Source organism: Camelus bactrianus, chromosome 29, assembly GCF_048773025.1.
Source record: "Camelus bactrianus isolate YW-2024 breed Bactrian camel chromosome 29, ASM4877302v1, whole genome shotgun sequence".
Lineage (NCBI taxonomy): Eukaryota > Metazoa > Chordata > Mammalia > Artiodactyla > Camelidae > Camelus > Camelus bactrianus.
Window position 1 is genome coordinate 6,663,494 of NC_133567.1, and position 23,401 is coordinate 6,686,894.

The window sequence follows — 23,401 nt, forward strand, 5'->3', positions numbered from 1 at the left end:
AGAGGGAGCTCCTCATAAAAGACTTCACTAGGCATGCGTGCCAATTTTTTAATAGGGCCCCCCGTGTATTTATTAAACTCTTGAAACTATGTCACACTGAAGATAATTTCTAAGTACGAGTAGGAAAAAAGGGAAAAGAAATCATGTATATTATAATGGTTTTTTGGTATTAAGGTTATTTCATTCAAATGAGATTTGCTCAAAACAGCATTTGTTAGGAAATGTACGTAATGTGACGGAAATTTCAAGGAGTTAATTTTCATCCCAGCCTTGTGCTATAATAACACTGTAGATTCCCTTTATGTCATAAAGAAGCATCTTTCTATTATGAAAGATAAAATGTTTTTTCACGCAATGTATAGACTTTAATATGCATTTTTTTAAAAACCCCTCTGGGCCAGGTTCTAATATAATTTCACATGGAAATTCCTATTGAGGTTGACTGAATTCCAATATAATTTGAAAGCAATTAAAGTTCATCAAAGGAATAGTGCAGTAGAGTTGTCCTGGAAATGAATCAGGCCCAAAAGGGAGTTCAGTGGGAAAAAAAAGTGTATATCCAGGTCTTTGGAGCAGCTCTAAGAAACTTCCTAAGTTTTGCCGGCTCACTAAAACCAGGGCTCCACTGGAGGGCGAGAGGTGCCGAGAGCATTACAAGCCGGTAGCTTATGCGGATTCAACGACGTTTCAGAAACTGAAAAAAGCTTCTTAAACCTCAATAGGGTCATTCCCGAACGGGCATTCCCGTGCGATCCGAGGCGTACGGCTTCTCGCATAATTCAGTAAAGTGTAATCTGAGTCTGACACAACACGAAAGTTCCAATTTAAGATCCTTTCTTCTGTGTTGTTTTTAATCTTTTTCTTAAAAAAAAAAAAAAAAAAAAAGGCTGATGGGTGGCTACCTCAGTGAGTGCCGGTGAAGAGTTTCACACAGAAGTAGTGCAGGAGACGACACAGGAAAGGAACAGAGGAGAAAGGAATGACGGTTTCTGTGAGCACATCCTTGGAGGCTGCATTGCATCATCGGCGTGCAAGGCCTCCTCTTGTACCTGACACTCCATACTACGACCCAAGATAATATTCCGTATCACACAAGCGCAGGTTGCCGTGTACTGTGTCTGTACTTGCTGTATGAATGTGTTCCTGCAGAACAGGATGGATTCTAAAACTGACGTTTACCGCATGTCGATCTTTGGGCATGCCGTCCTGGGGTTCAGTTTGTACAAGTCAGACTTAAAAAATCATTGATCCGCACAGACTAAGTAACTGCTTTTCATTAATTAGCTAAGTAGAGAGATTAAAAGGAGAAAATTTCTGAATAATTCACTCAATAAGTTAATGATTATTATTGCTAAGTCAACCTCATGCTCATTTTAAGAAACTTTAAGTTACCCAAAAGCATGAGTCTGCCCTCAATCACAATGGTGATATCTGACACACAGGTTTGAAAAAAATAAAAATAAAAAAGCTTACGCAAGTGAAAATTCCAAAGGGAAACTGATAGCTTGACATTTTGAGAAATGTACCATCTTAGATGATAAAGAATTACACCCAGAATGGCCATGTGAGGAACTCCACGACCTGCTGCTCAGCAAAACCACCTTACCTGATAGAATGAAAAAGGAAGAAGAAATTTAAAGTGTCTGGAAATCTTCCTAAGGACATACAGCAAATGGAGAAAAATCTATTCAAGAAAATCTCCTAAACCTCAGTGATCTGGAACTTGAGCCATAAATGTACTATCTCCCTCCCCCCACTCCAGCTCAGCATGATTAAATATTCACTCTAAGTGGGTACGGCCAGGAAGATGGGGCTCCCTCTTCCCTCAACTCCTCATTAAGGGATACCAAAAAGGCCTGCCCAGGCTAAATTCCAAGAGCTTATAGGCCCCCTGCATCCACTCAGCCCCCACTCACAGAGCAGAGATTCTGCACCAGGGGCAGCAGGCTGAAAATGCTGAAGCTTATCACCTTTGCCCCAGCTCATCCATAGGGTGGAAGTTTCACCCTGGGAAAAGCAAGCCATAGACAGACTATTAGATAAAGTAATAATCATAGCGATATACTGTTGGGTTTGCAGCATATCTAGATGCACTATGTAGAGCAATAATGGCGCAAAAAGGGAGAAGAGGAATAGAGAAATACAGGAGCAACACTTTTAATATCTCATTGTAATTCAGTTAATACAAATCTGAAGTAGATTCTGCTAAATCAACATGTGTATGGTAAGCCCTAGAACAACCACTAAGAAAATAAACTCCAAAGAAAGTTTTTTTTTTTTAAATCATTAAAACAACTGAAAGAGTGCACTGGAAAATAACAGCAGGGGAAAAAAGACCTAGTACACTGGAAAATAGTCACTTAATATAAAGGAAGGACAGGTTAACAACAACAACAACAACAAAAGTGACATGAGACAGGTAGAAAGCAAAAAGCAGAATGGCAGACATAAACCCAACTATGTCAACATTAACATCAAATGTGAATGGGTTAACCAGTCCAATCAAAAGACAGAGACTGTCAGGCTGGATGGAAAAACAAGATCCAACTAGAAGCTGTTTACAGGAGACAAACTTTAGATTCGAAAATCAAACAGACTGAAAGCAAAAAGATGGAAAAAGATATGCCATGCAAACAGCAGCCATAAGGAAGCTGGAGCAGCTATAATAATGTCATACAAAGTGTATAGTGTTTAAATAAATAAAGCAAAAATGTTGCTAGAGATAGAGAGAGACATTTTATAAAGATAAAAGGATAACTCCATCAGATATACATGTAACAACAGAGCCCCAAGATACAGGAAGAAAAACTGACCAAACTGAAGCAAGAAACAGGTAATTCAACAGTAATAGCTGGAGACTTCACTATCCCATTTTCAGTAACAGATAGAAATAGGCAGATCAGCGAGCCCTAACAGGACACACCACCACCAGCAGCACAATACACATTCTTCTTAAGTACACATGGAACATTCTCCAGGATAAACCGTATGCTAGACCATAAAACATGCCTCAATAAATTGAAATCCCACAAAGTATGTTATGACAGAGATTATAAATCAATAACAACGATTTGGGAATTCATAAATACGTGGAAATTAAGCAACAACACACTTCTAAAACACCATTGGGTCAAAGAAGAAATCACAGAGCAAATTAGAAAATACTTTGGGATGAAATAAAACAAAAACGTAACAAACAAAACTTACAGGATGCAGCTAAAGCAATGCTTAGAGGAAAATTTATAACTATAAATGCCTTTATTTAAAAAGTTCAAACCAATAGCCTAAACTTCCACCTTAAGATACTGGAAGAAGTACAAAATAAATCCAAAACAAGCAGAAGGAAGGAAATAATAAAGATTATATAGAAACACAGTAGAGAAAACCAACAGAATCAAATGTTGGTTCCTTGAGAGAAAAAACAAAATCAGCAAGTCTTTTAGCCAAACTGACCAACAAAAAGGCTCAAATTATCTTAACTAACAAACTAACAAATCAGTATTACTTTACACACCATCAGCTACATTAATTACCATGAATTAGGGGTGCTTATATATTGTTAACTATGTGATAAAAAACCCGTTTGCCTTTTTTTTCCCCTATGTTAAATAAACAAAACCCACCCTAAATTAAATTTTAAGATCTGTGAAATTTGTCCCGTATCCCTAGTTAACCCCCTACACACACTTTGCCTTAGAGGAGGCTCCTTCCTCAATTGATGGGCCCATCACATACCTTCAACTTTTCTTTCCCACGCCACCATCAGAACTGCATAGACTTGTGATCAGTCATTTGCGCTTTTGCTGATTGGCAAATTACTCTCTCAGCTTCACTCCTACAAAAGCATCACTACAACCAGCTTTCATAGTCTGAGTCTCAGGTACCTATTTCGGGGATGAAGGGGTTTCCCAAAATTAAAGGCTGAGATCCACACAGTCCCACCCATGGAGACCCACAAGCTAAACCAAGTATTTCATTTGTCTTTTGATTCAGAAAATATACAGTAAATAAACTTGATGCTTCAATTAAAATATATATATATTTTGGAAGGGAAACATGAGCTACTAGATATTACCCTGAAAGCCGTTTGAATTAGCTTTGGTGTTACTTTGGTTTATTTTGTATTTTTCAGGGACGACTTGTTGGAGACTGCAGGAACCACCACAAGCTGAGTCTAAAAGAGTCCCTGGCTATTCAGGACCAACCTTTCAGGGGTGAAGAATGTGGGCGCCTGGTACTGCTCACTTCCAGGGCCTGAGCTCAGGGTCTACCAGAGGGGCGCCAGCCACCCACAGCCTCTCACCCATGGGGATACAACTGCAGCCAATGTGGGCAAGTGTGGTATCAAGTTAAGTAAGATATGTGTTTAAATACGTCAAGTTTTTGCAGTCATTTCCTCATTTTTGTGTACAAGAAACCACAGAAAAGAGGAACCCAGGGCTGCCTTTGCCTCTCAGAGGCTCTGCCTGAAGCCACCCTAACGTGGTCCAGGGCTGTGACGCATCCTGACCCTCCATCAGCCTCCGCTTCCTCTCTCTCCCCGCCCAAGGCTCCACCACGAGCCTTCTCTGCTTCCACTTTCAGGGATTCTTGGTGTGATTTTTATTTGTATTTAACACTTTCGTTACTACAACCTCTACCCAAGACATCCAAAATCTCTCCACACACACTTATTCCATCTGTATTATTTCTAACTTAGATATTTTGCATCACAAAACCCCTCCAAAGGGGTCTATGGTATTAAAGTCTTTAGTTTTACAACAATAATTATAACAACAAGAAGTAACATTTATTAAGTATGTGTCGTACGCCCGGCCCTCTACTGCTTTACATAAATCATCTCATTCTGTCACATTCAACCACATCTAAGCATATGCTTAAATTTGCCAGTTGCACTTAAATTAATTAAAATAAGGATATTGTTGGTCATCTGTAAAAGAAACGTCTCAATATACTGAAGTGGAATTTATAGAATAATATATTCTAAAGTCTTACAAAATGTACAACACTAAATTATGATAGAAGACCATGAAATTTCTGTTTCTATCATGGAAAATAAAAAATAAAGTATCCACTTTCGTTTTACCCTATTTGCTTCTCATACCTTTCTCAAATTCCTAGAAATGACAGCTTCTAATACATCAAATAAATATGATTAGATTCATATATTCAATTAAATCCCTTAACTAAGAAAGTAATATACAAAGTGAGTATTATGTTCTTGCATGAACTCCCATATTGTGTTCTATAACAAATCACCCTGACATTAATCATGGAATGAGGGTTGAAAAGTAACATGACTTTTACTAACCCTTAACATTCCATTGTGAAGCTGTATGCTGTTCTTGATCAAAACTCTCATTTTATTATCGAGAATTACATTATTCTCCAAATGAGTGAACTTTCTGTTGGGGACAGGAAATGAAGGACTGCTAACGCTGGAAATGTATTTTTCCAGTCTCAGTATTAATACACGATATACATTCATATTAATAGTAACTCTGAGAACTAGTTTCACTTCTTCTACACATAAGCAATGAACAGTCTGTGCAGAAATATGGATATTAGCAGCAGTGATGTGGATATAATAATATGGGGTTTCCTTTAATGTACAGCCATTTCTAATATTTTGTAAGAGCACGTGTACAGGCAGCTGTCACAGATGTCCATCAGAGCTGGATTAGATGAAGGCAAACAACGCAGGCTTCAAGGATAAATCGAAGCTGTAGCTCAGATTTTCCGCCTCTCATCCAAGGGCGCTATAGGACCACTGTCTTCCTCCTTTAGGCAAAAAAGAGGGAACTGATTATGCACGGGCATTTCTCCCCAGCTGACTGAGACGTCTTCTTACCGTCCAACAAGAGACAGTAGAAACTAGAAATTTCATAAGAAAATGTGGAAATTTCAAAAATATCTCCATCCTCAAGTTTGTCATCTTTGCAATTCTTCCACAAAGTCTACCATAGTGGTATTTCTACGGTAGAATCTATTAGCTCAAAATTTTACCAAAACACGTATTTCTCAACCAAAAAAGGAAGTGAATGCCTGAACTGTTTTCTAAACAAAAATTTTATATGTCATGCACAATAATAAAGTTTTTAATTACTGCCATTAATTTCATGTGTAACAACTGCAAATTTCATGTGTGCAAAAGACTCCTTCTTCCAAGTCCCCGAATAACTTTATAATTGTATTAAATTTATGAAGAAATAATAAATACAGAATAACGCAAGGATGAATGGTACTTTCTAAGGTAATGAATAATCTTTCCATTCAGCTAGGATTTTAGTTCAATATATCTACTCATGGTGCCAGAGATGGGACTGGGGAAACCGACACTTTCATACAGTTGCTAAACATAAACCAGTCCAATCTTTTGGGCAAAAAAAAAAAAAAAAACCTAATAAAATTTAGAATGCATATACTTTTGACCCAGAATTATACTTCTTGGACTTATGATAGAGATACAGTCATCTAATCATGCAAAGATCTTATGTGTAAGGATATTCACGACAACAAAAGGCTGGAAAAAACTTAATTTCCTTTCTTAATAAATTATGATACAAAGGAATACTTTTAAATTGTTCACACACGGTGTATGTATGGATTTGCTTGTACACATGGACGTACACGTGTCCACACACGTATGCACATGTTTATATAAATATGTATACTTTCTAGAACAATTTGTTAGACAACATGAATAATGCTAGGATACATATTTCCAAACTAGATTTCAAGTAAGAGTGAGTCATGACCAAATCTTTAAGATTATGCCTCAAAGAAATGATTTCAAAGGTAGAACAGGACCTTGTTTATGTATGTATTTGACAACTATAACACAACAAATTATAAATCAAAAGGATCAACGTAAAACTGACTGACGATGCCTGACCCTGTTCACTGCAAGATACCAGGTTACCTGGAAAAATGTTTCAACTGATCACGGTCTAGGGTGTGGATGTGCAACCAGAAAGACTCAAGTTCAAATCCTAGCTCTGCCACCAAACTCCTGTAAGATTTTAAGCAATCTGCTGACCCCTTCGGAGCCTCAGATAACAGTACCTCCTTTGTAGGGTTTGTGTGAGAATGGAATATGATGACAGTTATAATGTGACAACAGTGCCTCCCAGGCACATAACTGAGCTCCTAGTGACAATTTGACTTTACAGATACCTCACTAGCTGAAAACTGAACTATAGCACGGCCTATTATTTTCCATATCAAGTATTTGAAATTTACTTACAGCATATCAGAGAACGTTTTCATGAGACGGAATCATACTTGATTCCACCTGCACTGTGTTTCCAAAGCCCAACACAACATCTGGCCTCAAGCAAACACTCCAAGGAAATGCATGTGTGTACGTGTGTGTGTGCACACAATATATGCATACAAACGCTGAGAAGTGTAACAAAATGACGGTAGCAATTGCTCCTATTTGATTTAACTTTTTATATCAAAACTATACATGCACCCAGTTTAAAGAGTTAACTAGTCCTAAAGGGTTTGTTACAAAAACTATCAGTCCCTTGTCCCAAACGTCACCCACCTTCTCCTCCTCAATTCTTTTAGCTGATTATTTTATTGACAACCATAATTGGTGCGATTGTATTATTCCTTTTCAGTTTTCTGTTTTAGTATTGCCTGTCAACTTTCCCCATGGAGAATGACAATGTGACCCTTTCCTTTCCTCCTGCCAGCCTGTCAGCCCCCTACACACACACACACACACACACACACATCACCCATACACTGTAAACCCTTCTCTTCACTCCACGCTCCCAAGACAATTATAGAGTAATTGTGGTTGGATCAATATTCAACTCAATCAATAATATTCTATTATTGTGATGATGTAAATGTAAACAAATGAGTTCCATGTATTAATATATCATGAATTTTCCTTTCCTGTACAACTTTTTGTTTTCTCTAGAATGAATAAATACCTTGAGGGTTTTTTTTTTTCTACTTTAGTCTTCTATGGATTCCATCCAAAATGGCCTACAGTTGTCTGACTCTCTTCTCAAGAAGTTAAGACATCATGCAGTCTATCAACTTCATCTTCCAGAAGCTGTTCTGGAACCTTCTCATCTGCTCGCATCTGGACTCACACCCTCTATGCCAACAGCCTCACTTCACCATCATTCTGGGAACCTCCCTTGTCCTTCTCCGTTGTCGGGTTCCCTGTTTCCTGAATCCCACGTATGTTTTCTTGGCTGACTCCATTTTGGTGAAGCACATCTTGCAGTCACTCCCTGGGAAGTAAATTTTCAATGACCTTGGTACCTGGCCATGACTATTGAAAGCATGCCTGGGTCAGGGACTGCAGGTGGGTTGCAAGTTTCCCTCAGAATTCTTAAGATCGTGCTTCCCTGACTTGTAACTTCCAGTATGCTGTTGAGAAATCCGATGATCAAATTCCAAAGCGTGACTGGGACATTGAGCTGCACACTGGAGACTGACACGCTGGAATGGACTGTACTTCAATTTAAAAAATTAACAAATAAATTCCAGGTTCTTTATTTCTGACGTTTTTTCTCCCTGTAATTTCTCCCTCGCTGTTCAGAAGTTTCACAATGATAGTGCCTTGGTGTGGGTATATTCTGACCTACGACACTAGAAGTTCAGGGGATCTTTCCAACTTGTAAATTTATGTCTGAGCTCTGAGAAAATGCTCTGAAAGGCTTTGTTGCTGGTCCTCTTCCAAACCTCCTCTGCTGCCTCTACGGATTTCCTATTATTTAGGTAACAGACCTCCTAGATTGTCCTCCAATTTTCTTATTTTATTCTCTCCTGTTTTTGCCTGAGAGCTCTTATGAGAAATTTCTTCAATTCTGCCTTCTGATTCTGCTATACATTTTTTCATTTTTGCTATAATGTTTCCAATTTCCAAACGCTCTTGTTTCTTTTCCCCTGATATTCCTTTTTTAAATAGCATCCTCGTCCTGTCTCAGGGTTACCATTTCTTTCCTTACCTCTCTGAAGATAGGAATGATTACCTTTTTGAAGTTTTTCTTTTCCTCAGTATTTATTTTTTATCCCTTGCCTTCTTCTGTTTATTTTGGGGTTTTATATGTAATAGGCCTTTTTCAAATACCTTTAACTGTTCATCCCTGCAAATGGGAACAGCTGCTCCAAGAGAACCAGAGCAGAGGCTCTGAGCACCTGGGGAGGCTTACCTGTCCTGCCCTCACCCCAGGGTGAGCCGGCAGGGCTGTTTCATTAGAGAAGTTCCTGGGCTTGTTCAGATCTTCCAGAAAGATCCCTCCGGCCCCTACCTGAGTAGAGGTCTTTCTGCCAGGACGCTGATGGCCGGGTCGGGGAGGAGGAGCACGTGAGGTGTGCGGATGTCATTTAATCACTACTTTTGATGAAATACTCTGATCCTCAGTCGTGCCTCTGTCCTCTGAGGGAGAGACCCTCTCTCTGCCACAGCATAACGACCTCCAGGATCCACCACAGACTGGGAGGGGACTTGGAAATGTAAATGCTTCTCAAACAGCTATTCACAAATCCAGACAACGTCAGCCTCCTTTCACTCCAACATCCAGAGCTGTCTTGCCACCAGCTCCCGACACTCTGAGTCTGCCACGTAAGCAGCCTGGCCCCTCACATCTGCTCCCTCCATCACCACACAACCACCTGCTTCCAGCTTCCAAAACATTGTTGCTGCTGCCTCCTATTTTGTTTTCTCTACTCTTGTAGGTTTTTGAACTTAAAAAAAAAAAGTCTCCTTCCTGTTATTTTAATGCACTTTGTGGTGGAAACGAAATTGCCTTTTTGTTTAATTGATTATCATAATTTGATAAAAAAGTTTCTTTTTGATACCATTGTATATTTTCTAAACTTCCTATAATAAATCTACTTACTTGGTACTCAGAATATAAATTTATTTGGTAAAACAATCTAAAGAAATGACACCTTGAATATACAAAGGTAATTAGGCTGACTCTCTCCCCTTTGGGACTTCCTCCAAATATCCATTTATCTACATATAAAAAGAAAGCTTAACTATAAAAAGGACTTTTCTATTATACAATGATCATTGTTCATAATGAGACCTTGAAGTATGGCCATAATCCTCAGAAGCTGTCTAAATCATCAGCTATTTCAGTATAATTATAACAGACGCTACCTTTCCTATGACTATTTCTGAACCTTAAATTATCTCCTGTGAAGAAATCCTAGGGAATGAGTGCAAATCGAATCACCATTGGAGAATTTCCCAAAAAGCTATCAAAAATAAAAAAAGCACCTGTACACACGTGTCCTTCCCAGAGGCCACTGCAGGTCCCAGAGGGGCTAACTTCGCTTCTACTGAGCTGGCTCAGCTAACGGATAACCCACTAACACGACCCTCTTTAAGTGAGATGATTCAGCATAAAACCTCCAAAAGAAGAACCCTTTAAGAAACAGCTGGACATGAAGGCTGCCTTTTGGAAGGCTCTCCTTCCCCTGTCCGCTAGGACAACACTCTGGGGCAGTCTTCTTGTGCTGCTCGGGTTTGGAGTTAGCTGTGTCCCCTGACTCACTCCCAGTGCTAGGCTGTACCCTGATAATGTTGATATTTGCACACAGTCCCTAGAACACTGCCACATATGACACAGAAGGTTAAAAATAAATGTCTTTCTGTTACAAGCAAGGGCAGATAGTCACCTACTTTTTCAATGCACTGATTAATAGCAGTATGCGGTCAGGAGGAAGGAAAATAAAGAGAATAAGAAGAAAGGGAAAGGAAGAGGCTAACAATGTCAACTGCTTCTGAAGCTCTGAAGGACAGAAGATGGAAAAGATGCCACAGGATTTGGAAATGGAAAGCCAGGCAAATCAGAAATAAGAAGGCGGTACCAGATGTCACTGCTAATTATTTAACATTATTCTGTGTGCTCTGGATGGTACAATAAATACGAACAATTAAAATTAGAAAGGAAAAGATGAAATTCTCATTATTCACAGATGTGATCAGGGTCTATTTAGAAAACTCAAAGCAGTCAGCTAAAAATGTTATTGGAAACTATATGAAAGGTTGGTAAGGAAGCCAAGGACAAACTTAAGCAATTATTTTTTTCCCATGGAAAAATACCAACCAGTATAAAAATGTAATGGGAAATGGCACCAGTCAAAATTGACGATGGTAACAAAACAACAATAATGAGAGTCAGAGCCCACATGGATTGAGTGCCAACCCCCTGCTAAGCACCATGCTATGCATTTTACCTTATTTCACTTAATCCTCACATCTCTAGGAGATACGACTCTCCGTACCCCCACTTCATAGATGAGGAAACTGACGCTGAAAGCATGGCAATAATTGGCCCACACTGTGGAGCAGCAGGTGGAAATGTCAGGTTCCCCATCAAGCCACACCCCAGGCTGACCCCGGAGCCCAAATGCGCATCCTGTAGTAAATCTACTGACAGGAGAGAACTGTACAACATCTGAACAACGTAAAATCTTTAGTAAACACAGACCTACGCATTGTTCCTTGATAGCAAAATTCAACGCTGTAAAGACACCAATTCTCCTTAAATCACTCTACATCTTCAACGCAATCCAAGTAGAACATTCACCAAGATGCTTCTTCTCTCGTCCTCTTTCTCTCTCCTTTCCTCACCCTCTCTTTTATTGTTTCAGTCCTTCTGATAAAATGATGCTACAGCTTATCTGGAAGAACAAAGCACGTGGAAATAGGAAGATCCTGCAGAAGAGATTAGTGAGGGACCTTGTGCTACCAAACACTGGAATACACAACAACGCCACAGATGCGGTCGTCGGTGCCCACGAGTAGACAGGTTAATGCAACACAACAGGGAATTCAGGAATGAAACCAAGTGTTCACCAAAATACTTACTATGTATGTAACAAAGTCATGTTTAATCAGATTGGCAAGGCGTTAAAAAAAAAAAAAGTAAAAATACTCAATGTTGGAGAAGGTGAAGAAAATCGTGCAGTTTGGACAGATGGTCAGTGGGAACATAAAGTAATACAATTCGCATATAGACAGTATTACAATGAAAACTCTGACCCAGTAACCTCATTACTAAGACATTTTTAAGAAAACAGAGGCATATCTTAACCACAGTACCGCTGATTACAGCAAAGTACTGGAAATGACTTAGAATGGACAATGACAGAGGAACAGCTCAATAAATTTCAGTACATAATTAAAGGCAACTTACATACAGTCATTAAAAGTATGACATATCTCTACTGAATGACATGAAAAGATATATCAGACAGAAAAATATCCTGCATAATATAATTCCATAAGGGACATTATATGTCTACATGTGCTAATAAGATAGATGCCCAGAGAGAAATCACAAGAACAAAAATAGTGATGAAGGTAACGTTTATTAAATACTTACACGTGGACCAAAAATATGTCAAGCACTTTAACTGCATTATCCCTTAGTGTTGCCACAACCACCCTATGAGGTCGGTACTACTATGGCCTTCTTTTATGTGATGAAAATAGAGACTTAGAGACGATAGCAACTTTTTCAAGGTCACACACAGCCAATGAGTGGTGGAGTCAGGATGGTACCCAAGCCACCCCCCACTGCACCATGGGGGGGGAGCCTCCGTGTCCACCCAGCGCTGGAGACGGCGGCCCCAGAGAGGAGGGTCTGAGGGATGCTGGCTGCTTCTTCATTTTGTTCTGTATTATTTGAATCTTCTGCCAGGAACATGTATTATATTTTGAGACAGAGGAACAGAGAACAAAAAGAGAAATTAAAGCAATTGCCTCAGCAATTTTAGTAGGCTGATGGAGATGAACACATTTCAGGAAAGCGAGGAGTGAAAAGGAGACGGGAAAGAAGTGGAAAGTACACAGAGTGGGATTGAAAGAGGGCAAAAGCCCCTCCCATCCATGGTGTAAGTATAAACTAGCATGACCCTTCGGCAGGGTGTCTCAGCGGTGAGCCACCAAAAATGAAAGCACGCGTGTCCTTTTCCCCCAGAAATCTCCTTCCCAGGGACCTCCCTAAAGAGATGAGGAGGCAGAGTTACACGGGGACTTCGTAACTGTCTGCCTTTCGTTATCCGAAATGCAGTCTAGTGAAAAGGGCTCCGGGCTTGCAGTTCAGCCTCCCTGGGAGTGAATCCCTGCTTTGCACTATGCTGGCTGTGACCTTGAGGAAGCTACTCAACCCCTCTCAGCCTCAGTGTCTTTATCTCTAAAATGAAAACAAAAACACACGCCTCACAGTATGGCTGTGAGGATGACGAGAGATAAAATACAGCCCAGTGTCTGAAACGTGAAAAAGTATCCGTTATCTCCCCTTCACCGCCCACTAGTATGTGCAACTCAGAGTGGGTCTGTAAACGTGAACCAAAACTCTAGGATACGCCATTCTGCTTGGAGTATTCCACCTCACTCTGCGTCCAAGTACCATAAAACAGTAAATCTGGCTTTTAAAGTCATTCGGAAGCAAACCTACGCTACGATACTTTTGACACTTTCTCAATCTCAATTAGCACTAAACTAATTAACCAAACTGTTGGCTACACTAGAGTGAGTCACATTTTTCTTCCTTCTCCGCCATCCCTGGTGTGTTGTAAGGGTGATTGAGTATCTAATTACTTCTTAATTGAATGCACATATTATACATTTTTCTCTAGTTCAAGCTTAATGCTTTTAGTCCAGAAATCCAAGTCAATGATATTAAGCTGGATTGGGATTTGCGTAACTATTACAATGAGAGAAGGTTTGTATTCTGCCTAATTATAAGTAAATGTGGGTTTTAGCATTATTTCCTATGGAAATATTTCAGGTACAGGAATCTGCCATAAATGACCAATTTAGATGATTAATAACATTGTTATTCTTATTTACAATCTTTTATTCCTCATTACAGTGATTTTATTGCTAGGACTCACTAAGTACAATCATTCTTTAAAGAAAAGATACCATTAGGGAACCATTGGTTCTACTCGTACTAAAATCAGAACGAACATTCGTATCTGTGAAAAATTACATGAGTTTCTCTGCACCATAAAGGTTACAGGAACTCTCACATGGTGTAAACAAGAAAAACATAAACCTGGGACTCCTTGGAATGCAACCAGTTACGTTAATCAGAAATACTCATTTACGGCAAACCATAAAAAATATTACTATCAAAATGGTGTTCTGATTCAGTGAATACTTTACCAGGAGAGTATTTCACGAGGCTTTTTTTTTTTTTCCTTCTGCAGTATGCAGGAGTCAAAAGCCCTCTGAAGCAGGAATCCCACACAACAAAGATCTGTCTGCTTGCTTGTTTCTAGATATGGAGCAACCATCTGTAATAATTTAAAGATCTCTTCAAGCAGAAGCTTAGATTAAATGCCTTTTGGGATCCAATTCAACTCCATGCTTCTAAGATGCCTATGAAAACAGTCTCTGCAGACAATCCCTAAAAACCTTTATGAGTTTGTAACCACCAAAAGCACAAGAATTCAGAAATTCTGCAGGAGTTTAAAGAAACACTGGAATAGAAAACAGACCCATCCAAAGCCAAGGTGGTCTTATTCTCTTAACAATTAATTTCTTTTGATAATGGTGTTATGCAGAGGCAACAATCTTGATTGGAGAAACCTCCATATTATCCAACAAGTATTTCAGATTCTGTCCAAGATATGAGCCCTTGTCTAGACTATTTTAGCCTGGTATGCCACCAAAACGAGTTTTAACTGGCATGTTTGCTTAATTAAAATGAAAGGAGCCAAAAAAAAAGAATAAGGCAAATCCATTTGTTCTAACATAGAAATATTCCCAAGACCTATGCAGCTGAATTGACAATCTTTCAGTGCAGCGTATTTTTAAAAAATATTTTTTAAAATATTTATCACCCTTGTCAGGGGCATGTCAGTAGCTATCTTTCTTACATGGTTTCTTCTTTCACTTACCCTCTTCCCCTCTTCGAGCGATGGCTTCTATCCCTAACAAAGGGTTGGGGCAGGTAAGTCCCTCTCCAATCTCACGCCATGACCCCATCATCACCCTCAGATCACTCCATTTCTGTGCTGAGATTTCAGATTTCCTAGGTTTTGCTCTATATGTGAGCTCTCTGCTATATATGTTCATCAGAGCATAACTGTCACAAAATAAAGTGAAAATAGCTTTTTTTTTAAAAGGTAGGTCAGGGGACGTCAGTCTTTTGATCACGTCTCTGTATTTCCTTGGTAACTGCTAACATCCAGGTACGGATCAATAGATCTAATGCAGGTAAATTTTCCAAAGCCCACTTTCAAAAGAGTCTTCACCTTCATAGCTGAGACATTTAAATCAGATGCCAGTAAACCTGCCTCCCACTGTGGATGGAAATAACAAACCACAGTACCGCTACCTGCCCCCAACAGATGGCACCGATGAGTCATGTCACTCTTTCCCACTGTGCTCAGCTGTGGATGCAGAATCCTCCTTAACACTCTCGAGACAGTTCACACCAATCAATCAGAGCTGACACACAAGGCTGAGTGCACTAAGTCCTCTGTGTCTTTTATTTTTATAAATCTTTCTCCATCAATCCTACGTGGAAGAGAGGGAGGGTGTTCCTGCAACAGCCTAAGGGACAGCCGATTTATGGTTTCTGGTTTGTGATGGCAGAGATGGAGACACGGGTGGATGTGGGAGCTTCCAGAAGGCGACTCTGCAAAACTGGATGACAGGTTGGAAACGTGAGGTGAGGCGGGGAAGAGAAGTGTCAACCATGACTTGAATTTCTAAGAAAACTGGAAGAAAGTCAAGTCTGGGAAGGAAGATCACAGATTCAGTCTTTCACATGGTGAGTGTCAGATGTCTCTGACACATCTGAAAGGAAAGTTGTGCAAACAGTTGCGCATCCAATTCTAGAACTTAACAGAGGGACCCGGGGTCGGGGTATAACTGAGCGGCTCCTCTGCATTCAGTGCCAACAGCAGCCGTGAGTGTGGATGCTTCACCCGCAAAGAGAGCAGCCCCGCAGGCTGAGGGGTGAGGACTCCAGCGGCAGGTGGGCTCCTGGGAGGCCCCCGGGAGTGCTGGGCTTCCACTGTTCCCTAGTTCTAGGATGAAGATGCTCTCTTAGTCTCTGCGAACGTCATCATGGAAAAGAGAAACCAGAAAGAACAGGCTGTAAATGAGGAGGACGCTGAAGTGAATGCTTCTTCGTGAATAATGTTTTCTAAACACGTCTCAAACTGGAAAAATAAAATTTAAAAACTGATTTGAGGAAATTACCGGAAATGAGCACCCATGGGGAAAAAGACATAATACAACATGTTTAGATGAGATAATCTGGTCCCAGTAATTTTCTTATGAAAAACATATTAAGTTTAAAGTCATGAAATCTACTGTATTTAAGATATCATAGTATATTAATGTTCAACAGACAAGCTGGCCCATGACTGCAAAATGTTCTCTTTTCTTCGTCCCAAACACAATTCTGTTTGAATTCATCGAGGGGGAGGGCAGAAAAAAAAAATCTTTCAGGGATTTTTATCTACAGTAAATTATTAACATTCCTAATACATAAAAAAGAAGCAAGGACTACTTTCCTTCTTTAGTAATCTTGAAGAAATGTCTATACAGCTTTGATATTTTTGATTCTTGGGTTAGTAACAATTTTTATATCACACAAAGCATAATAGATCGGTTGAGCACCCCTGGTATTTTGGCCTTTTCCTGAAATCATTTTGAAATCCTCAAGGAAATCCATTCCATTGTCAGGAAATTCTATATAAGACAGTAAACAGAAAACAGCTATATCCACTGAGCTTTCATTTCCCACCCTAACGCTGCGCATCGTGTTAAACTATTAGAGTGCGGCGAGTCCAAGTTCTATTGACTGAAAATATGGCTTTGAGCCTTCCATTCATCCTGGAAGAGTAATAGCTTTTACCTACTTGGTCATTCAGAGTTGGCATTATCCCTTCTCCACACAGCTCCTCCTTTTCTATCATGTCTTAGCCTTTTCTAACCTGTAACTCTGTTAGGTTAGAAAAGAAACCTGATCTGAAGTTGATGCCAGCTACAGCTTTATTAACGCTAAGAAGACAACATTATTAATTGCACGAATATACTTGGGGAAGAGTTCAGTGCAGTCTCCAATGTGACTTCAAAGACCCAGGAAAGGTCTTTGCCTAAAAACATGGACAAGTTTGACAAAAGGATCATTCAGAGATATTTATTTAATAATCCTTATTTTTTCTTCTTCCTTTTTTCTGTTTTTTTTTCCCCTAATCTACTTAGGACACTTATATTTTCCCCTCTGAAGGGGGAAAGGGAGACTATTTAAAGAGCTTTGTGGCACTGTTTTTTACAGGAAACAAATAATTATAATTAATTACAGTTACTGTAAACATGTGTTTACAATATCTCAGTTTAACAATATTTGAGTCGCAGTAGAAACAGGCAAGTCTTTGAACAGCCAGAAGAGCTTTTTAAGATGGGTTCCTGGGGGAACAGCATAGTTCAAATGATAGAGCATGTGCTTAGCATGCACGAGGTGCTGGGTTCACCCCAGCACCTCAGCCAAAAATAAACAAACCTAATTATCCCAAAAAAATAAATAATAAATAAATGAAAATAGGCTACTACTTAATGAAACAAACAGAAAAATAATCATTTCATTGGAAGATTAGTACCAATATTAGCAAGTAAGCTGGACATAAAGCTGGGTCTTATTTTGGTTTACTGTTACTAAGATTTGGTTCTCCTATGTCAATCAGAAAGTTCAATTCAAATTGGCTCCCAGAAATCTGAACTAGCCCTGCACCTGGGTGAGTTATATGCTAATTCTTTAAACAAGTACAAAACCATAGTTCAATCTTCCTAAATGGTGATACAAAAAGTCACAGATTATTCATGGGAATAACAAGTCTTGGTTATCAAAACCCTCCAGATGTCTAGACATGTCATGCAAAAAAAAATGTCATTTTAAGTCCAAAAACTAAAGTTATTTTAGTAAAACATAGCTGAAATAAATCTGAATTATTTTGAACATTTTTTAGAGAACCATCAGGAAAAAAGGGTTTTTTTCCTTTTCAGTTCCAAGAGCTTAAATGAAACATTCATGCATTAAATTCAAAGTCTGACTGTCAAATCATTTCACTTTAATAAAAATTTGAATTACCTGCCTTAGGGCATTATTAAATATCAAATAAAAAGCACACATCCATAAGTCTGATTTCCCAATATAATTTTTATGTAGAAGTATGACTAGATTTGTATTACACATTTCAAGATAAAAGGTTCAAAAATGTATTCATAAAAGGGTGAAGACAGAATTGAAGTCGCCTTTGAAAGAATTTCTGCACCATTCTTAGGAATTTTTTTAAAAAATGACCCCCTTTTAAGTAATCTCAGCCACGAAAATAGGGAAATAAATCCATCCTCTTTCTTAAAATATCTAAACTATAATTATTAAGACTTTGAAAATTATACATTATCTTCCTACCATATAATGAAATATGAAGTATGTGAAATATATGTTATCTTCCCATAAACATTTCAGAGAGTGTGTGTCTGTGTGTGTGTGTGTGTGTGTGTGTGTGTGTGTGTAAGAGAGGGATAAAATAGTGAAGGCTATTTAGTTATTTAGAGAGGGGCAACTCTGGTGTAAGGCCAGACATGGATCAAAAATTCAAGGCAATAATCTTATTTCATAAAAAGTATCATTTTCATTTTACTCAGCCATAAAAAAAGAATAAAATAATGCCATCTGCAGCAACGTGGATGGACCTAGAGATCGTCATTCTAATTGAAGTAAGCCAGAAAGAAAAATACCATACGGTATCACTCATATGTGGAATCTAAAAAAAAAAAAGGAAAAGAAAAAAAGGACATTATGAACTAACCTACAAAACAGAAACAGACTCGTAGACATAGTAAACAATCTTATGTTTACTGGAGAAAGGGGGTAGGAAGTGATAAATTTGGGAGTTTCAGATCTGCAAATGTTAGCCACTATATATAAAAATACATTTAAAAAAACAAGTTTCTTCTGTATAGCACAGGGAACTATATTCAATATCTTGTAATAACCTTTAATGAAAATGAATATATGTATGTATATGCATGGCTGGAACACTGCTGTACACCAGAAATTGACACGTTGTAACTGACTGTACACCAATAAAAAATAAAATAAAATAAATTTTTAAAAAGTAAAAAGTGTCACTTCCAGTTACCGCCCCAGCAAGCAGGCACACCAAACCTGCCGGCGCAACCCATAAACTCATGTTCAGCAAACCTCACCGCGCCTCACTGCCTGCCCCTCTTACTGCGTCGTGCCTGTGAGCCCCTTCCACCCTCCCTCTGCTTCAATCTCCCACCCTCCCTCTGCTCTCACCATTTTTACCCCATTTTGCCTCAAACGGTAGAGTCATGAATCACTATCTATAAATCACCCCCTCTAGCCTTCATATTACAACACAGAAAGTGTCCTTTCTCTTAGCCAAAGTCAGTCTCTATGTCTGTTTAGGATCCTGCTCAGTTTTCCAGAGACTTTCCTGCTGGGATTAGCCCCTCTGAGAAACAGCAACTTCAGCTCCTCCCGTCCATCGGCTCGTTCCCCTCACAGAGAAAAGTTCTGGTACTTCTTAGCACAGGGAACTACATTCAGTACCTACAATAGCCTATAATGAGAAAGAATATGAACAGGAATATATATGTATGTATAACTGAATCACTATGCTGTACACCAGAAATTAATACAACATTGTAAACTGACTACATTTCAACAAAAAAAAATTTTTTTAATAAAATTAAAAAGTCTCATTCTCACCTCAAAAAAAGAAATGATATATATGCAACCTGATAGAGCTGTCAGTCCACACTAAGGCAGTAATCAAATTGTAATAGAAAAATGTATCAAATCAATACACATCCTATACCTTAAACTTACACAATGTTATATGCCAATTATATCTCGGCTGGAAAAGAAGACTCCTTCAGTCCCACCCCGTCTCTGTTGCTGCAGCCTTCTGCTCCCTCCCCACCCAGCTTATCAAGAGCTGCCATCACAAGGTGTCCCCACCTCCTCCCTTCACGCTCGACGTCTGGCTCACGCAACACGCAGCCCCCATCGGCCTGCCATCCTGACCACCAGCGTGGGAACGCTCTGCCAGCCAGGCTGCCTGCGTCCAGCTTCCAGTTCCGATGCTCAGTGACTGAGTTACTTTGGGCAAATGACCTAACCTCTCTGTCTTTGGTTACCTTGTCCTAAAGTATCACCTAAGATGTTATGAACGCCTGAGGTCAACCCTAGGTAGCGTTAGAACTTTATACGTACACATCGGTGTATAATCTCTATGCCAACGACTCCCCCATTCACTTCAGACCTTTTTTGATCTCCACTCTCGAAAATTCCAGCTGCCTTCATGACAGGTCCACTACTGTGACTGACAAGCCTTGCCCCTCTCTCCATCTCAGACAGAGCCTCCTCCAGCTTTCCTGTTGTCACGCAATGGCACTCTGTTCACACAGTTTCTAAAGCCCCAAGCTCCAGAAGTTTCCTCTGGTGTTTCCCTCTCCCTCTGCCCTTGTCTAATTTATCACCAGATGTCACCTGCAATGGCTTTTTCACGCATGTTAACCTCTCTCCATCTGCACTGCTCCTATTCGAGCATCCAGCCGCCATGCCTTCACCAGGCTACCCAGTGGACTTCTACAATTCCCTTCTACTCCTGGCCTGGCCCACAGGAATCCAATCCACTCATCCTCCAGCCACTGTGATCTCCTGACAACACACATGGATCAGGTCACACCCCTGAGAACCCTTAGGGGGTCTCCACATGATGAAACAAAGATGTCTTAACTTGGCTGACAAGGCCGTCTGACAGGGGCCCTGCTTGACTTCCCCTTTGATTTCCATCCTCCAGACTCTCCGGGCTTCTTCCAGGTACCTCGGTGCTTCAGATTCTCCCCACCTCCACAGGGAGTGGCCCCTCGGGTCTTGGCAAAAGATATTCCCTCTGTCTGAAATCCCTTTCACTCCCTTTCCTTGTTCTTTTCATTTATGGAATTCATCACAGTGTGTTTATGTGTATTTTTGAAGTGTTTGTTCTGCCATCATCAGACTCCCTAGCTGAGACTTTTAGGAGGGAGGGTGGAGACCATATCTGTTCTTTTCAGCTCTGGATACGCAGAACCAATTCCAAAGTCGATGTTCAATAATTTTTTGATTGAATATTATTTAATATTATTTAGTTCATCCACTGTTAAGACCTCGCTTAAAGCGCTCTGGGATTTTCTCCATCTCACCATGGATGAGTTACTGAAAGTTCCTTCTCATTCCCGCCACGGGTGACTTTGCCTGGCCCTCACCATCCCCACAATTAGAAGAAGAGAGAGGCGAAGGGTACTGGCTAACAGAGAAACAGAGAATGAAGGAGCAACTGGCACAGAGCTGGCTGGCACAGGACACAGAGTTCCAAGGAATTTCTGATTTCCCTAAAGACATTCCAGACCCAAAGCGCCACGTGCCATGATGGAGTCAAAGTAACATCAACAGGTTTCAACTCTTAAGCAGCTTGAAGTCTAGCAGAGGAAATAAGAGATACACGAGCAGTTACATGGAAGGAAAAAAGTGAAACAAGAGGCCCAATTTAAGGGACAGGCAGAGCATTTGTGCGGAGGGCGGAGGCTGGGGCCTGTGGGCGCTAGGATTTCAATGGGCAGAAGAAAGGGGGAGGAGGACTTGGGTAAGCAAAGCACATTCACAGAAGAAAAAAGACAGGGAGCACAGGGCGCATCAGTCCAGTAATAACAGAGGCGCGAGGAAGTGGACAGGGAAGCACGTGGACAAAATGATCCATCACCCTTTAAAATTCCTATGCTGACTGTCTAGCTCGTGAGACTGCAAGCTCGAGGCAGAGATGTCTGTCCCTTTGTGACTCCCTGGTCCACTGTGCCACTCACAGGGGATGAGAGGCCCGACTCCCAGCGGTCCATTAAACAGCCAAAGCTCTGTCCTGCACACAGAGGAAACTCTTGCAACAAACGCTTCCCTCCCACGGGAAGCAGTGGTTTGCCAGCAACGCACACTGACCCAGGTACGCGCTCCTGGGCCAACGACAAGGTGAAGAAGTCATCCAGTACACAGGCGTTTATGTACACTTTATCTTTTCCACGTGTATGTTTTATTTTGTCAGTCCTTAAGGGTAAGGAATACATACATTGAATTCAGTATATTAAAATGTATAATTCTGTTTCGGTCAATAAAGAAACATACCATACTCAGAGGATGAGGAAGTGTTTCTTGACCTAGCAAACAAAAGCACTTCCATGGAACAAGCATTTCCACTGGTGCCAGCTCTGCCCTCACCCACCCACCCAGGTAAGCAAGACGGCCAAATCTGCACTGGACAACAAGGGCCAGCCTGGAGGCTCATCCCCTCCTCCAGTCCCTTCTTTTATGTCCCCCGGTCATCAGGAGGTGACAGCTGCACTTTCAAGGGTGCAGCCACAGAGGAAAGCACTAAAGAGGCATGGTGTTATCACTGCTTCTCTGCCTGGGGCGCCTTCTCTTATGAGAGACAATATTAAAGCGAAAGTAGGATGAAAGGCTGCTCTGCTGGGAAAACATAAGGACTGTTTTTTTTTTTTTTCAACACAGCATGAAATTTTTTAAAAACCACCTGACTCATAATTAACAGGGCTTGAGAATGTGTCCCAAATTTAAACGCAGTGCGTTTGTATTGCTAAATTATCAGGACCATCACGAGAGCAGCTTTGGTGGAACAAGGCTTAACCGTGCGCCGCATTTTCCTTACTTAATCCGCACGTACCCAGACGAAGACGCCCTGGTTCCGGTTCTCTTTGGCTACTGAAATGCAGCTCTTATGACTCTGTCACTCAGTGGCTGAGTGGGTCTAAAATTGTCTCCCAAAATCCCATCACAGCCTTCCACAAGCTCCGCCCCCTTCACATGTGTCCTCAGCCTTCGGAATTCTTCAATCTGGAAGTAAAAGCAGAACAAAACAGATTAATCACTGACCAGGCGTTAACGAGACTGGGGCTTCATAAATGACAGAATGTGCACCAATTACAAGAATTTAAAAAGAGAAAAGTGAGATTAAACGTCAAAGAGACAAAAACACTTCGTTCTTGCAGACCTAAGACATTAGACAAGACTCTTGCAAGAGGAATGAAGACACGAGGAGTAGAGCTGTGAAGCCCAGCCATCAAAACCTGCTGGATTTGTGAACACGTCTCTCAGAAAGCTTACCTTTGCGTAGAACATAAGAAAGAGCAGACAAATGGATAAGTGTTCTGAAATGCTCCCCACGCACGTCTTTAATGAATGCTGATGCTACGGTATGCTAACTTTGATTAGACGTTAAATCTATTAGGTGGAGGTTTCTCCACCAAAAGGCTCTTTTTGTGGCTTGTCTAGCCCTTTGGAGAGCACAGATCCAAAGACTGCCT

At 40.3% G+C, this 23,401-nt stretch overlaps 1 protein-coding gene across 4 annotated transcripts in view; it reads right to left on the minus strand.

Annotated features, from left to right (window-relative positions):
• Positions 1–2,141: 2,141 nt before the first annotated feature.
• CA8 (carbonic anhydrase 8) overlaps positions 2,142–23,401 on the minus strand; it is a 79,538-nt gene continuing 58,278 nt past the window's right edge. For 3 of the 4 annotated variants that reach the window (XM_074355110.1, XM_074355107.1, XM_074355109.1), the window contains 2 exons: positions 22,762–22,931; positions 2,142–5,781 (listed from right to left, as the gene is read on the minus strand). In XM_074355110.1, coding sequence (XP_074211211.1) covers positions 22,797–22,931 — 135 coding nt within the window. In that variant the 3' untranslated portion in view covers positions 2,142–5,781; positions 22,762–22,796. The other variant, XM_074355108.1, reaches the window with a different exon arrangement.